Source organism: Triticum aestivum, chromosome 3A, assembly GCF_018294505.1.
Source record: "Triticum aestivum cultivar Chinese Spring chromosome 3A, IWGSC CS RefSeq v2.1, whole genome shotgun sequence".
Taxonomy (NCBI): domain Eukaryota; kingdom Viridiplantae; phylum Streptophyta; class Magnoliopsida; order Poales; family Poaceae; genus Triticum; species Triticum aestivum.
The window spans coordinates 39,132,150-39,149,375 of record NC_057800.1 but is presented as its reverse complement, the minus strand read 5'-3'; the positions used below and the strand labels follow the sequence as shown (position 1 = coordinate 39,149,375).

General features: G+C 45.1%; 1 protein-coding gene, 2 long non-coding RNA genes and 1 pseudogene across 9 annotated transcripts; 2 read left to right on the top strand and 2 right to left on the bottom strand.

Moving 5' to 3' along the window:
* Positions 1–1,069: 1,069 nt before the first annotated feature.
* On the bottom strand, positions 1,070–5,444 carry LOC123060082 (uncharacterized). Its single transcript, XR_006427723.1, has 2 exons — positions 4,620–5,444; positions 1,070–1,127 (listed from the first exon to the last, which is right to left on the bottom strand). It is a non-coding gene; the product is annotated as an uncharacterized lncRNA (long non-coding RNA).
* LOC123060079 (G-type lectin S-receptor-like serine/threonine-protein kinase SD2-5) lies at positions 1,819–4,003 on the top strand. The gene has a single exon (XM_044482640.1). It carries the CDS (start codon positions 1,835–1,837, stop codon positions 3,761–3,763), a length of 1,929 nt encoding a protein of 642 aa, XP_044338575.1. The 5' UTR covers positions 1,819–1,834; the 3' UTR covers positions 3,764–4,003.
* Positions 5,445–6,068: 624 nt separating the features above from the next.
* Positions 6,069–12,064, bottom strand: LOC123060077 (uncharacterized). 7 transcript variants are annotated; one of them, XR_006427721.1, is made up of 6 exons: positions 11,744–12,064; positions 10,267–11,670; positions 9,942–10,087; positions 7,609–7,858; positions 7,397–7,520; positions 6,356–7,274 (listed from the first exon to the last, which is right to left on the bottom strand). It is a non-coding gene; the product is annotated as an uncharacterized lncRNA (long non-coding RNA). The 7 variants fall into 7 exon arrangements; XR_006427719.1 differs by having other exon boundaries at positions 6,069–7,274; positions 7,397–7,858; XR_006427722.1 differs by lacking the exon at positions 6,356–7,274 and adding an exon at positions 8,012–8,168 and having other exon boundaries at positions 7,355–7,858.
* Positions 8,457–10,519, top strand: LOC123060076 (PR5-like receptor kinase; annotated as a pseudogene).
* Positions 12,065–17,226: the final 5,162 nt, after the last annotated feature.

The window sequence follows — 17,226 nt, the reverse complement described above, 5'->3', positions numbered from 1 at the left end:
GGTTCTCGTTGCGAATGAAATTGTTCACCCGATCGAACCCCAAGGGAACGATTCGTTCGCGAGGATTTCTCCCCTGGAGAACGATCGCTGGTTATTCGTGTCCATACCTGAAAGTCGTTTAGCAGGTACTCCCTTCATTCCAAAATATAGTGCGCCCGCGCTTTCCGAGATTCAACTTTGACCATAAATTTAACTAACGAGACCGACTGCGGCGGAAGAAAAAGTTATATAATTGAAAACTTCTTTTAAATACGAATTCACTGCTATAACTTTTATTCCCGCCACAGTCTGTCTCGTTGGTTAAATTTATGGCCAAAGTTGAGGCATGAAAATAAAGGAAAAACTATATTTTGAAACGGAGGAAGTAACTAAATTCTTGTCAAGCAGCGAACCACAATTCTGTCAACTGTGCAACCAAAAACACTCGCGATAACCTCAGGTTTGGCGCAGCAAAATGTACAAAAAGAATTACCAAAATTACTTTCCGCTGGGTAATACGGATATTCACAAAAAAGACAAGGTTTCTGCCACCCTCGTCAGCACGCAAACCATAGAGTTATGGTTGACGGCCAGTCAACGAGGCATCCATCTGCTTCCATGCAGCTGCCCACCGCTGTCAGCTTCAGCTTGACCCCAACCACCAGCTACATTTTGCAAAGTGGTCTTCACTTTTTTTTTTGAAACGAAGGTAAAAGATTTGCTTCATCTATTAATTAAAAGAGAATAGAGTTTGTTGTGTTACAGTAAGGCATTACAACACACCGTCAATACAAAAGTCATTACTCTCCTGGCATCATAGTACCCAAGTGTTTGGCACCTGACCCAAACCGCCGCCTCAACCTTGATATTGCTAAGCAGGACCATCGGCGGGGCGCTTTTTTGAAGGAAGACGCGTGCATTTCTTTCATTCCAAATTGTCCAAGAGATAAGCATGGTTAATGAAGCCATCGCCTTCCGGTTTGGAATGTTGTTGTCAGATTGACTCACCCACCAATAGTTGGTGGACTGGAAGAGATGCCAAGTGGAGGCGTCGAGATGTCCTAGCTGTAGCCATCCCTTTTATCATTTCCCACAATCTGACTGTGTATCACACTTGTAGAAGAGGTGGTCTTCACTCTTGACCGTTTCTGTCGCAAGAAAGCATGGAGCGGATCATCAGGAAGGAAGAGAGTCATGCAACCCAACAAATTTCTAAAATACTCTATGTGAACACACACAAAAAAAAAGCCAACGCTCTGATGGTGAAATTTACCAAACAGCCTGTTTTATTCATGTGAAAACACATATGTAATATTTGCTCAGATTTGGCACCGTGTGTGCATATTCCTTGCAGCCAAAATCATCAAACACGTTAATTCTACGGATGTACAGATGCAATTCCTCCTTTTTGGAAGACGCACAAATATATAAGTGATTATAAAAAACAGAGTTGGTGATGATGGTGTGCCTGCCATCCTACAATATAGGCTGTCTGATTTATATCTGGCGGATAGGAAGGAAACTATGGCAATTTTGCAAAAAGATACCCACACCCCTCTCCACATTTACAAATAGGCCTTCCCTCGTTCATCCTTTTGTCCCACAAGATAAACTATTCATACAAATGCATCTTGATGTTCTGTGCAACGCATGAGCATCTTGCTAGTATAAGTGATTTGTAAGCAGACAAGTTCCACAATCAAGTCTGGTCCTATCAAACAGTTCTCATGTCAGGCTGTTGTATGTTGACCGTTGAATTATTCAACACGCACATATTAGACAAGTACACTAATGTAGGCATCTCTTCCTCCGTTATCATCTCACCCAAGAGGAGTCCTGTTAGCAGACGGCACTAATGGCAGTTAGAGGTATCTCCCTGACTCTCCACCTGCTCTTCCTCCTCCGCCTCCTGCTCCTCCTGCCAGTCATCACCACCCAATCCCAAACCATACTCAACATCACCAACCGATGCCCCTACACCGTATGGCCGGCCGCTTTCCCGGTGGGCGGCGGCAGGCGGCTGCAGCCTGGCAAGACATGGACCCTCAAGGTGCCCTATGCCACCCGTGGAGGAAGCGTGTGGGCACGCACAGGCTGCTCGTTTGACGGCAAAGGCCACGGGTCATGCCAGACAGGCGACTGCCAAGGCTTGCTCACCTGCAAGGGAGATGGTCAACCACCCTACACGTCTGCTCAATTCTCGCTCAACCAGTACAACAACAACAGTTTCTTCGGCATCTCCCTCTACCAGGGCTTCAATGTACCCATGGAGTTCCTGCCAATGCCGGTCAAGGGACAAGGAGGACCAGGGTGCAGAAAGGGGCCCCACTGTGGGGCCAACATCACGTCACAGTGTCCGAGCGAGCTCAAGGCACCGGGAGGCTGCAACAGCGCATGTACAGTGTTCCAGGAGCAGAATAATTATATGTACTGCTGCGAGAGAAATTGTGAATCCAACAAATACTCGGCCTTCTTTGTGCGGATGTGCCCGGAGGCAATAAGCTACTCCAGTGATGCTGCCACAGATACTTCATTCAGCTGCCCATTTGATACCGACTACCAGGTCATCTTCTGCCCACCGGTCAATCTAACGTCTTCACCTCCAAGTCCTCCTAACTCAGCTGATCTTAGGCCACTACGCAAAGGACCCTCAATAGGCACTTCTGTTTCAGTTGCAATTGCAGGTGCCATAGGTTTAATAATCGTCACATTCATCTTTTTCATCATACGTCGAAGAGGAACACGACGACACCATGAGATGACAGATGAGGAGGCAGAGTTTGATCAGCTACAAGGAACACCAATGAGGTTTACGTTTCAACAGTTAGAAGCAGCAACAGAGCAATTCAAGGACAAGCTCGGGGAAGGAGGATTTGGGTCTGTTTTCGAAGGGCAGCTAGGCGAGGAAAGGATTGCGGTAAAACGTTTGGATCGAGCTGGTCAGGGAAAGAGAGAATTCTTGGCGGAGGTTCAGACAATCGGTAGCATTCATCATATCAATCTGGTGAGGCTGTTTGGCTTCTGTGCAGAGAAATCCCATAGGCTCTTGGTTTATGAGTATATGCCAAAAGGATCCTTGGACAGGTGGATCTATGGTCGACATGAAAATAGTGCTCCTCCGTTAGAATGGAGGGTGCGATGCAAGATTATCGCTGACATAGCTAAGGGTCTGTCTTATCTTCATGAGGATTGCATGAAGAGAATTGCTCATTTGGATGTCAAGCCACAAAATATCCTCTTAGATGATGACTTCAATGCTAAACTTTCCGATTTTGGACTATGCAAGCTCATTGATAGGGATATGAGCCAAGTGGTTACAAGAATGAGAGGCACACCTGGTTATCTAGCCCCTGAATGGTTGACATCACAAATCACGGAGAAGGCCGATGTCTATAGCTTTGGCGTTGTGGTCATGGAAATCGTGAGCGGAAGAAAGAACCTCGACACTTCCCTGTCTGAAGAGAGCATACATCTTATTACCCTATTGGAAGAAAAGGTGAAGAACAATCACTTGGAAGATTTGATTGACAAGAGCAGTAACGACATGCAAGCACACGAGCAAGATGTGATTCAGATGATGAAGCTCGCGATGTGGTGTTTGCAGATTGATTGCAAAGGAAGGCCTAAAATGTCCGAGGTGGTCAAAGTCTTGGAAGGTACCATGGATGCAGAGAGCAACATAGATCATAACTTTGTCACAACAAATGAACCAAATTTCGGTATTGCTGGAAATGTGAACTCTTCAGCTCCACCTGTAGCCTCAGATGTATCGGGTCCAAGGTGAAATGAGTCAATCCCGAGAAGACAGACAATTAGATTATGAGGTGCTAAATGAAATGAGTGAAAGACTTGTCTGTTGTATCTTTCCAAATTATTACAATCTGAAGCCGCTTATGTTGAGTTAATTTTACCTGCAAAATGTTTGAATATTACGAACCTTCTTGTTTTACAGCAGAAGAACTTATTTATTCTACAGTTTGTTCAGTTTCTGTCTGTAATGCAGTTCTGTTTCTTGTTGTTCTAGTTGAAATTAGTAGCATGTTCCAAAATGTTCCTAGGCTCCTAGCTCCAATAAAGGCAGAGAAATGGACAGACTGAATTAAAATACATTTTAGGAGTAGGGAATAACTAAGAAAGAACAATTAGAACCACAAGTGCTTTAAAGTTGTCCCAATTTCCAGTGTAGCCACAAGTGCTCCTACGGCTTTGCTTCTCTTTCCTCTGTTTTTGATACTAGCTTTTAGGCTTGGCTAGCTTAGTTTTTTCCCTACTTCTTTTGTTGGCTGGTTTTGTTTTGTATACGCTGCGGGCATACTGGTGTTCTCATTCTAATACAAGCGACAGCCGTTTCGGCGTGTGTTGGAGAGAAAAATTCCAGTGTGTTTTTATTGCACGGATACTGCTGTGCATACACAGAAAGCATATTTGTACACGAGAAGCCAGCCATAAACTACTTTCCTGCTCATGGAATGAAAGATCCACCGTGCCTAGCACGTATCACGCTTGACCGGATCATCTATGCTACTGCTCTGACCATGTAATGCTGGTATTAGTTATGATTACCAGGGTGTATGGCACATCAGATTTCACAAACATTTTTGCAATTTGATAGTACTAGTCAGGAAGAAGTTGCTGCTTACCGTGCCAATGGTGTGATTTCACGGTGCGTTCGATTAGCCGCTCGTCCCCTCTGGATTATTGCTCTGATAGGCTCAAGCTCTTCGCCTCGCCGGCGAGCGCTCGGAATCCTTGCACGAGTAGCTGATTGGTAGGAGGATCCACAAATCTGTACTACTCCTAGTTGATTGGAGTACCTGTGAATCAAACCTGTCGATGCGGTGGCAGCGGAGGCCGCTGCCGGAGACGGCAGGAGGGGGGAGGGGTGCTGGTACGGAAGAGTGGCGGCCTGCCACAGGAGCGCACGGACGACCGGAATCCATCAAAACTGGGGATATGGTCCACCGGAGCGGCAGCATCCGCCGGGCAGTGCGGCGGGGGCGGCGGAGGAAGGGGACGGGCCAGGCCGAGTTTCTCTCTGGTCGGTCTGGGCCACGAACACGTTGGAACTGACGCGTCAGTATGGGCCGTGTTGTCCGGCCATATCAAGTCCAGGTGGGCTTTCGCTTGACGTGATATCACGATCCAGCTTGTTTGCTCCTCAATCCTCATAATAGATAGATAGCCGCTGACTAGTTCTTGTCTAAGTCTGAACTGTTCATGTTAGTTTATCAACAAGGTACCAGTTTAGGTATTTTTTAACTGTCAAGAAAAAACTGGCACCATGTTGTTAAATTTTGACATGGCGTCGCTCCTCCTGTTGTAGCCAAATCTGATCGCTTATACAGGATGTCTTCAGTCGAACGTTGTAAAATTTGAGCAAGTTTATAAGAAAAGTCATCAACATTCTCAATATTGTTAGATGTATCACGTAATTAATCAACATTCATAATTTCCTTTTTAGACCATTTGGCAAATTTTACTTTTATAGACCATGGGAAATTTTTATTTTGGATCATGGATTTTAATTTTTTTTTTGAACCATGGCAAAGTTATTTTTTGGACCATGGAAAATTTATAATTTAGAACATGGCAAAAAACTGGACCATGCCAAATTTATTTCTTGAAGCATGGCAGCTTTATTTTTTGAACCGTGGCAAATTTATGCTTTGGACCATGGTAAATTTATTGTTCAAACCATGGCAAAATGTATTGTTTAAAACATGGCAAATTTATAATTTAGATCATGATAAATTATTTTTGGGATCATAGCAAAAAAGTAAACAGTGGCAAACTTATTTTTTGGACCATGGCAAAATAATAATAATTACACACTAAGGCAACTTGTAATGCATACAACATCATAAATTCTGTTTTCAAAATTATATTTTTCAAAACATGACAATTTATTGAACAAAGCATGGTAAATTCTTTTTGGTATATCATATAAAATTACTTGAACATCCTATGGCAAATTTATTTTCATTAGACTTTTTCACAAGTTTTCTTTTCAATATTTCTTTTGCCATCATCTTATTCTTATACTTAACAATGGCAACTTAGGTTCAAACATAATTGTTATGTTCTTTTCTTCTATATGTTAAGTTCTGGCTTTTATTAGTTTCATGACTGCGTTGGCTTGCTGTAGTATATATTTTGTACAAGCATGGCATTTTTTTGTGCCTTACATTACACTTGATATATTTATTTCAAAAACATGTGGCACTTTTATCCTCTAGAGCATGGCAATTTTTTCCCCGTGTAGCTATACATATTTGGTAAATAAACATATTTTTGTTTATTATTGGCCATGTAACCTTTTACATGATCAAATTAGTTAGCCATGCATGGCAAAACTTGCTTGCTGGTATCATTGCATTTTGTTTGTTTTTCTTCTTTTTCCTGTTATTTATTTTTGTGTATAATCGGGCTGTGAGGTCTAGTAAAGGGGCTTGTCTCGGGGAAGAGGATTTGGAGCACCTGGGTGTTCCACCACCCTATATCAACATTAAGTTCAAAAAAATACTGAAATTTTTTGAACCCCCCTCTCCCCAGGGGATTTTGGAATATCAAAACCTAGGTGCCCAATGTACTTCCGTGTGAAATTTTGTAAAAAAAATACCAGAAAATATATCAGTGGCAAAAGAGATAAAAAAAATCCTATGTATAGAAAAAAAATAGATGGATCGTAGGTCAGACTGTATTTTCTTCATCACGGATAAATTTCTTGGTATTTTTTCACAAAACTTCACATGGGAGTAGATTGGGCACTCGGGTTTGATATCCCAAGATTCCATGTTTATCGAATTTTCCTGGTATTTTTTGAAATTAAAATTCATACAGGGGGTGGAGCACCCGGGTGCTCCTGTATATGTCCCCCTGTCTGGGCTTATTCACTCCGGGTGGTTCTCGTGGCGAACGAAACTGTTCGCTCGATCGAACCCCCGAGGAGAACGATTCGTTCGCGAGGATTCCCTCCCCTGGAGAACGATCGCTTGTTATTCATGTCCATGCCTAAAAGCCATTTAGATAACTAAATTCAAAGTAAGCTATTGGGATGCTCTAAGGTCAACAAGCAGCGAACCACAATTCTTTCAACTGCACACAAAATGCACTCACGACAAGTCAAAGCCTTCAGATTTGGCACTGCAAAATGTACAAAAGAATTGCCAAAATTACTTTCCTTTGGATAATACAGATGTCAGCACGCAAACCAGAGAGTTATGTGGTGAGTGAGACATCCATCTGCTTCCATGCAGCTGCCGACCGCAGAGTTTCTAAAATAAGAAATGACATGCCTGCAGTGTGTTTTATTCATGTGAAAACACACACAAAAATAAGGCATACTCTGTGATGGTGAAATTAACCAAACATTGTGTTTTTATTCATGTGAAAATACATATGTAATATTTGCTCAGACCTGGCACCGTGTCTGCATATTTCCTTGCAGCAAAAATCATCAAACACATTAATTATACAGATATGCAGATGCAGTTCCCCTTTTCCAGACATAATCTGCAAGCAAACAAGTTCCACAAGCAAGCCTGGTCCATGCCAGACAGTTCTCATGTAAGGCTGTTGTATGTTGACCGTTGAATTATTGAAATCTGAGCAAGCATGGCAATAATTTACCGTTGAATTATTCGACACACTGTATGTTCACCGTTGAACTCTTCCACACTCTGTTAGCTGTCACAGGAGCCCTACTGCAACTTTGCAACTCAGAGTGACTCTGATTCAGGTTAACGGGTGCAAGCAAGTATCATAACGCACGCACATGGCAGTGATGGCCGTCTCTTCAGCTCACCGCTGTCAGCTTCAGCTTGACCCCAACCCAACCACCAGGTGCTTCTTGCAAAGTGATCTTCACTCTTGACCTTTACTGTGGCAACAAAGCATGGAGCTGGAGCGGATCAGCAAGGAAGAAAGACGTGCAACACAGAAAGTTTCTAAAATAAGAAATGACATGCCGCAGTGTGTTTTATCCATGTGAAAACACAAAAAGAAAATCCTACTCTGTGACGGTGAAACTTACCAAACTGTGTGTTTTATTCATGTGAAAACACCTACGTAACACTCCCTCTGTAATCTTTTATAAGACGTTTTTAGAGTCCATGACGGTGTCAAAAAACATCTTATATTAAATTACAAAGGTAGTATTTGCTCAGATTTGGCACCGTGTTTGCGTATTCCTTGCAGCCAAAATCATCAAACACGTTAGTTATACGGATATACGGATGCAATTTCCCCTTTTTTGGAAGCCACACAGATATAAATAATTTGCAAGCAAACAAGTTCAACAGTCAAGCCTGGTCCTATCAAAGCAGTTCCCATGTCGCTGTTGTATGCTGACCGTTGAATTATTCAACACACGAAATCCGGCCCCTGTCTGCTTATCCCACACAACTCTTTTACGCTGTTAGCTGCCACAGGGGAGCCCTATTGCAACTTTGCAACTCTGACCCTGATTCAAATCAACCATGACGCAAATGGCAGCCGTGGGTGTCTCTTCACCGCTCCTCCTCCTCCTCTCCCTCCTCCTCCGTGCTGCCACCAGCGAGGCCACCACGTTTTACATCACCAACGGCTGCCCTACACCATATGGCCGGCGGCTCTGCCGATTGGTGGCGGCATGCAGCTCGACCCAGGCAAGCCCTGGACCCTCAACACGGGCGACAGCAACACCACGCGCCTGTGGGCGCACACGGGCTGCTCCTTCGACGGCAATGGCACCGGGACCTGCCAGACGGGCGACTGCGGCGGCCTGCTCGCCTGCAAAGCCAATGGCCGGCCGCCCAACACCATCGCGGAGTTTCGGCTCGGCGGCTTCAGCAGCCAGGATTTCTTCGACATCTCCTCTGTCGAGGGCTTCAACGTGCCCATGGACAACCTGCCGGTGCCGGCCAAGGGCGGGCCAGGGTGCAGCAAGGGGCCGCGTTGCGGAGCCAACATAACGGCGCAGTGCCCGACCAGTCTGAAGGCGCCGGGGGGTTGTAACAGCCCGTGCACGGTGTTCAAGCAGGATAGGTACTGCTGTACCGGGACTGTGGCAAGCAACTGCAGCACCACGGACTACTCCGACTTCTTCAAGAAGATGTGCCCAGATGCCTACAGCTACCCCATGGATGATGCCACCAGCACTTTCAGTTGCCCAGCCGGCACCAAATACAAGGTAGTCTTTTGTCCCCTGACCAATCAAGCAATACCGCCGAGTCCTCTGCCTGCACCCCCGGCTGTGGTAACACCTAGTGGGCCAACAACCATGAAACCAAAATTCTCCACTGTAAGAACAGTAGTTGCAATTTTAGCTCCTATAGGCGGCTTCATCTTTCTGTTCCTCGTCACTTTCTATTTTTGTAAACGAAGAACCCAACAACGGCGTGAGATGGAGGAAGAGGAAGAGGAAGAGTTTGGGGAGCTACAAGGAACACCAATGAGGTTCACATTTGAACAGCTAAAGGCAGCAACCGAGCAATTCGCAGACAAGCTCGGGGAAGGAGGATTTGGGTCTGTTTTCAAGGGGCAATTTGGTGATGAAAGGATTGCAGTAAAACGTCTGGATCGATCTGGTCAGGGCAAAAGAGAATTTTCAGCAGAGGTTCAGACAATTGGCAGCATTCATCATATTAATCTGGTGAGATTGATTGGTTTCTGTCCAGAAAAATCCCATAGGCTCTTGGTATATGAGTACATGCCCAAAGGATCCTTGGACAGATGGATCTATTGTCGACATGACAAGGTTGCTTCTCCTCTGGATTGGAGCACGCGGTGCAAGATAATAACTCACATAGCTAAGGGCCTCTCTTATCTTCATGAGGAGTGCACAAAACGAATCGCTCATTTGGATGTCAAACCACAAAACATCCTCTTAGATGATGACTTCAATGCTAAACTTTCTGATTTTGGACTATGCAAACTCATAGACAGGGATATGAGCCAAGTGGTTACCAGAATGAGGGGCACACCTGGATATTTAGCTCCTGAATGGTTGACATCACAGATCACCGAAAAGGCAGATATCTACAGCTTTGGCGTCGTGGTCATGGAAATCATCAGTGGAAGAAAGAACCTCGACACTTCCCAGTCAGAAGAGAGCATCCATCTCATCACCCTATTGGAGGAAAAGGTAAAGAGTGATCGGTTGGTAGATTTGATTGACAATAACAGCAACGACATGCAAGCACACAAGCAAGATGTAATTCAGATGATGATGCTTGCAATGTGGTGCTTGCAGATTGATTCCAAAAAAAGGCCTAAAATGTCTGAGGTGGTAAAAGTATTGGAAGGTACCATGACTGCAGACCTCAACATAGAACATAACTTTGTTGTAACAACTCCAGCAAATTTTGGTAGCACAGGAAATCTGAGCTCTTCAGCTCCACCTCTAGCCTCAGATGTATCAGGCCCCAGGTAAAACAGAGACAATCATGACAAAGGTAGCCAATTAGATTGTGCGTAGAAGACTTATTTATGCAAGGCAAAAGCCATGGTCTGTTGTATTTTCTCAAATTATTACTATTCTTGAGTGTTGTACTGATGTTAACCTGCAGAATCTCAGTATTGCAAACCTTCCTCAGTTCACAACAGATGAACTCATTTTTACTCTGTTGAGTTCCACCTGTAGCGCAAATCTGATTTGAGCTATCATGGCTGAAATTACTAACAGGTTTTAAATTTCCCATTGCTCCAACAAAGCAGAGAAGTAAATTTGCAATCCGAGGGACAAACTAATAAACACCGATCAGTTGGTATGCTAGTTACCACAAGTGCCTTTATGTTCTGCAGCATTTCCACTGGGTATTTATGACATTAGGGACAGCTTGCTTTCCTCAAATGGAGAAAAGGTGGCTCAAGCCTTGTTGTAAGCTATTTACGAGAAAACTGCAAAATTCTACATGTATTGATATTGATAACCAAAAGTGTTGATGATTGATGAGATGTTTCTTCGTTCCTGCTTCCATTGACTTAGAGAATTTTTCTACATTTTCAATCCAAAGAATTCAGATTTTTAGCTTGCAAAGCTGTGAGTAGGAGGAGGAACTCAGATTGAAATGTAGCTTGCAAATTTAAGGAAGTAACAGTAAATTTCCTAGATTTGTCCAGAAACAACACACATATATCATTTTCATCAGTTAAGGTCACGATGCCGCACAGATCCTGGGTCTTGATCCATATTTCCTGGGTTTCCCCTCATATGGTTCTTACAAACCTAACACTAACCTAGCCTTTAATTAAACAACAATAGATTAACCATCCTGTATGTATCATCTACCTCCAGACGAACTTGTAATCGTATTCAACACCGATGGGCGAAGGGAGGCACATAAAGGACCACGTTTTCTGAACTTTGGAACAGTATCCTACAAGTCATATGTTTACAGTTCTATTATGCTTTTTTTGCTGTATGTTAGCTTTCTTACTTTCTGCAATAAGCTGGTATGTCAGCTTTCTTGTAGAGTTCAGATGTTTACAAGTGTTGGTATGTTAGCTTTCTTGCTGTAAGTTGTAATATAATCATGAAGCAGATAAAGCAATGCCATTCATCAGATCATCCAGTAATTTGCAATGTTGGTGTGCGAGAAGTTGCTGCTCTTACTTTGAATTGCCATTCGTGTGATTCTTTTTTTACTGAACCACTCGTATGATTTATCCCCGCCCTTGCCCTTCAGGCTGCATACTTGTCTGCCCTGCAGCCTGCTGAAGAACTGGTATGTGAGCTGTTCATCTTCAAAATGTTGCACGGGTGATTAATTGACACGGGACTTACCTTTGTCGACGAGGAGGGATGAGACCGAAGACGACGGCGGCGAGGCGGCCCATGCCCCCCTTTCCCTTCCGGAGGCCGTCGATTAGGAACGGCGCGGCGGCGCGCGCTCCTGCAGATGGGATGCGGTAGAGAGATGCGATACTAGGGAGGGGAGGATTTCGCGGTGAGCAATGACGGCAGCGCGTGCAAGACGAGAGGCACGGTCCGGTTCGCCGGCGCCGCAGATGGGGGGCACCGCCGGCTAGTTTTTTTTAGAGGAGTTGGGGATGAGGACGAGCGAGCCCACCGCCGGCTAGAGTACGCAGCTGAGCCCACCGAGCGAGTCCTGTCCTTTTCTTTTGTCTGCAAAAAAATGACTCCATAACCAGACTTTGTCTTGTTCTTAAAAATAAGCACACTTTGTCTCCACACAAAAACATAGAGACTTTGTCAGGGATTAATGTTTTTTTTTGCAGTGAAATAGGGATTCTTATTCCATTGAATAGGTTTACAGTCTGCTAATACAAGAGCATGAATAAACGCGGAGCACGTTGCGACAAACATAGTTAGTTAGGCAATGAGATACCATATTTTGCGATCTTGTTACCTTCATCAGAATAAACTTCCGTTCTTCCAGCATTGCCTTTTTCTCTTAATGAAAAGCATCAGATCTTATTATAAAAATTAATTGGAAAAATACTATATAACAATGGCGCAACATGTGTTGGTGCGTCATTAGTATAATAGACACTAATGTCACACCAGACCCTCGATACGTCATTAGTAACAATTTTTTTCTTCAAAAATACTAATGATCAATCAGGGCATAATACGCCATTATTATATTCTTTTTTGCAAAACTAATAATAACGCACCACAAACACCTCCGCACCCTTCCCGCCGAGCACCCCCGCACCCTCCCCCGCTCCACCACTATCACCGATCCCCCTCCCCGTACCCTCCCCTGCTTCACCGTCACCGACGACCCATCACACCCTCCCCCGCTCCACCGTCGCCGACGATCCACCGCACCCTCCCCCGCTCCACCGCCGCCTAGGACACCCCCGCACCCTCCCCCGCTCCACCGCCGCCGACGACCCACTGCATCCTCCCCCGCTCCACCGCCGCCGAGGACACCCCCGCACCCTTCCCCGCTCCACCGCCGCCGACGACCCACCGCACCCTCCCCGCTTCATCGCCGTCGACGACCCACCGCACCCTCTCCCGCTCCACCGCCGTCGACGACCCACCGCACCCCCGCACCCTCCCCCGTCGTCGAGGACACCCCCGCACCCTCCCCCGCTCCACCGCCGCCGACGACCCACCGCACCCCTCCCCCGCTCCACCGTCGCCGACGACCCACCGCACCGTCCCCCGCTCCACCGCCGCCGTCGACCCACCGCACCCTCCCCCGCTCCACCGCCGCCGAGGACACCCCCGCACCCTCCCCCGCTCCACCGCCGCCGACGACCCACCGCACCCCTCCCCCGCTCCACCGCCGCCGATGACCCACCGCACCCTCCCCCTCCCCCGCTCCACCGCCGTCGAGGACCCACCGCACCCTCTCCCGCTCCACCGCCGCCGAGGACACCCCCGCACCCTCCCCCGCTCCACCGCCACCGACGACCCACCGCACCCTTCCCCCGCTCCACCGCCGCCGATAACCCACCGCACCCTCCCCCGCTCCACCGCCGTCGAGGACCCCCCGCACCCTCCCCCGCTCCATCGCCGCTGAGGACCCCCCGCACCCTCCCCCGCTCCACCGTCACAAATGAATGCAACTAAAAATCCAAAAAAAATAAATTTGATTATATTTTCAAATAACAAATTTGATGATATTTTCAAATAACAAATTTGATGATATTTTTTTATATTCATAAATATTTTCAAATAACAAATTTGATGATATTTTAAAAAAAATTGTTACTGTTTTTATAAAAATTTATTACTGTTTCATATTCATATTCATTTTCTAAAAAATTATTAGATGCAACAAAAATAATAATAATAATAAAATTACTTATGGCGCACCGCTGGCTGGTGCGCCATTGCTATCTAAAAAAAAGATTACTTATGGCGCACCGCTCGGAGGGTGCGTCATTGCTATCAAAAAAACATACTAATGGCGCACCGCCAGGGGGTGCGCAATTAGTAATCTTCCCCCTACCTAATTCGCCCGATCCCTTCGTCCCTCCCTCGCTAGATCCACTTCCTCCCTCGCTCCACACCCGCTCCGACGACCCCCGTGCCCCGCCTCGCCGTCTCGGTCCTCGCCGCCGACGGCTTGCCGCCACGACGGACCCACTGCGCCGCCGCCCCACCCACTGCGCCGCCGCCCGGTCTCCTTCGCCCGTAAGCCCCCCTCCTCCTCCGCCCGTCCATCGCCTTCGGCCTCCTGCCCCTAACTGACTCGGCTCCCCTGGCCTCCGCATAGAGCACGGGGCCCGCTGCTACGCCGCCATCGCCGTCGTCCTTGACCGCCTCTCCCCTCCTCTGAAGAAGGAGCACGGGGCCCGCTGCTACGCCGCCATCGGCGTCGTCCTGCCTGTCCTCGTCCTCAGCCCGCCATCGACACACCCTCGTCCTCCACTCCTCCACGGTGAGCCATCCTCTCTCTTCCAACTCCCTGTTCTGAATTTGTACTGCCAAGTCTGAATTTGTACTGCCAAGTCTGAAATTTTCATCGTTATTCTTAAGTCTGAAGTTAGCTGAACACTTAACTGAAACATTTCTGTCAAACTAAAGCAAGCAAACACTTAACTGAATTTGCAATGACAGGCTCTGCTAGACTAGGAAAACCATTAGCCATTTCTTAACTCATTTGGGAGTCCTGGAGGTTTGTTCAAAGTATCACGTCATTAGAAGAGGTGTATCTTTGGTGCATGTATTTTCAGAATTGAACTACCAGGTGTATTACTTGAAAGTGGTACTAGTAGCTGGGATGGGGTGGGTGCGCGTGGGCTGTAGTATTTTTTTTAGAGCATCTTTGCTGGATGTATGTTCAGAAACGTGTTAACAGGTGTATTATTTACAGTAGTAGTTGCAGATGGTTTCTCTTGTCTTAACTGAATAATCATGTATTGCATAGTGTTCTTGTTTTTCTTCAAAGTTTGCAGCATTTTCAGATGTACACTGTTTTCCTATGTCTCAAAATGTTCCTAATTCGATATTTGAAAGTAAGTGTGTAGTTTGAAATTTTGATCTGATTATGGCATCTAGAATTATGTCAGTTTTGTTTTGTAACTAGAAGACCAAAGTGTGTTACTCACCTAGGATCTTAACCGTTAATTTTGTAATATTCCTTATATTGAAATCGAACATGATGGTGCTACTTGATATTTTTGAGACATGGCATCTCCCATGACTGAATCAGCAACAAGGGGAGTTGATTCCATTTCTTGGTTTCTGTAAGAATTTAATGGACCTGGGTCTAGTTAAGTATAGGCTTGGGCTTGTGGTTGAATGCTACCGTTGTCCTAGCCATGTATTTTCAGAATTGAGCTAAAGATTTGGGGGGTAGTATTTCTGATTTTAGAGCACCTTTGCTAGATGTATTTTACAGCAGCTGTTGGAATCAAAACAATGCTTGTCGGTTGTCCTGTTAAGTTGAGTGAGTCATTAGAGGGCAGATAGAGTCACCCACACCAATTAATGTTTATGAAGAAGAAGAATAAACCTACTGCTGCTGCTGCTGTTATGCCTATATTCACTGCTACTGCTGCTATACTTGTGATGATGTTGTACTTGTGATGATGCTACTTGTGATCTTCTGAAATGACCCATTGGTGATTTCATTACGCGGGGATAATGATTTTGCAGGTACCCCGAGAGGCCCTTGAGTTTGCTGGAATGTCGATTAAGTTCCGTTCCAGCAAATTCGGGTACTCCATATGTCCTATTTTCAGCAAAGGTCATGCTGAAGTTTTCCATGAATTTTAGCATGACTTTGCTAAAAATAGGACATATGGGGTACTTGTGACTAATGCATGGGCCAGGGTATCTTAGTACTTAATTAAGTAGGATCAATTGCCTCTTGTGTTATACATATAGAAGTGTGATATCAACTCATAGTTATTACTAATGTCAGTTGCTCGTCATCGATAAACCCTAATCTGGTAGGATGACCTACTAAAAAAAGCCCATACCACATATTCTATTTGGATGACCCTGCTAACCCTTGACCATAAATACTTGAGATGGATGTAGCAGGCTTAAAGAAAGAAATGTTTTTAGGTCAACTCCACTGGGCCTGGCTGAAAATGCACAAGTGTGCATGACTAACAATATTCTATTGTAAAGCTAAACAGGAAAGAGGAACCACTCATCCTAACCATTTGCTCTCAAAATTACCACTTCACTTCTTACTACTGAAAATCTTAGACCATCTCCATTCACCAATAGCTCAAACCAGTTCGAAGGGCGTGTTTTCACCACACTGTGGATTATCTTATTGGACCCAACGCAAGAGATGATGTAGTTTTGAATTATGAACGTAGGATATGTCGTCATCGGACGACGAAAGTCTCCCGGGGGAGTGCGGCTGGTGCCACGACGATCGAGGTCTGTGCGACATGCCTCACCTGGACGATGATCGGCGCTTCAGCATTAAGCTCGAGGAGACCTTCGAAGTTGAAACGGTACACAACGACGACAAGTGTTATTTTCATAATTAAGCATGACTTCAACTATTTCAACGTGTAATTTTCATCTTTTACAATTCGAGTATAGCTTATCCCATGCCATGCAAGACGCTATGTCTTGGAGAGGATGGATTTTGAAGACCATGAAATTTCTGAAACAAAGAAAATTCACCTAAGGACTCATCACGATGTGGATTTTGAAGTAAATCTGTATAATTCTGGGAGCGTAACCCATTTTGGTTGCAAAAATTGGGAAGCATTTTGCAAGATGTATGGTTTTGATGAGGGTATGCTTGTCACCATGGATCTTGGTGATCCTAAAATCGAGCAAGACAATATGGACATTTGGGTCCTTGTTGATACGCCTCCAATTCTACCGCTATGTGAGTTTCTCAAACATAGTTATTAGCTAATTTATATTGTTTATTTCAAAATAGTTGACAGCTTATTTCCATTGACAGCTTATTTTCATTGTTCAAAGAATGTGCGGGAGATGGTAGACAAAACCCACTACACCGATGGCTCCGAATTAACAACTTACAAGGAGAAAAATCATCTGGTCGGATTTTGTACTGACATTGAGAATTACAATATCTACAATCAAACTCCTCAACATTATGGTCAATACGTGCCACTAGTGCATGTGTTCAACTACGGTAACTACCATGGAGATACCCTGGTAAGATTTTTTACTATTACAAACATCCGTGCATCTTTTGCATACTTCTAAAACTAGTACATCATTGCTAACTATGAAGTTATTACTATGTTTTTCAACAGATAATCCCAGAGAATTGTGTGCCTCATTTGATGTATCAGAAAGGTAGCCTTAATGTTTTGAACATACAGCCAGGTCATCCTACG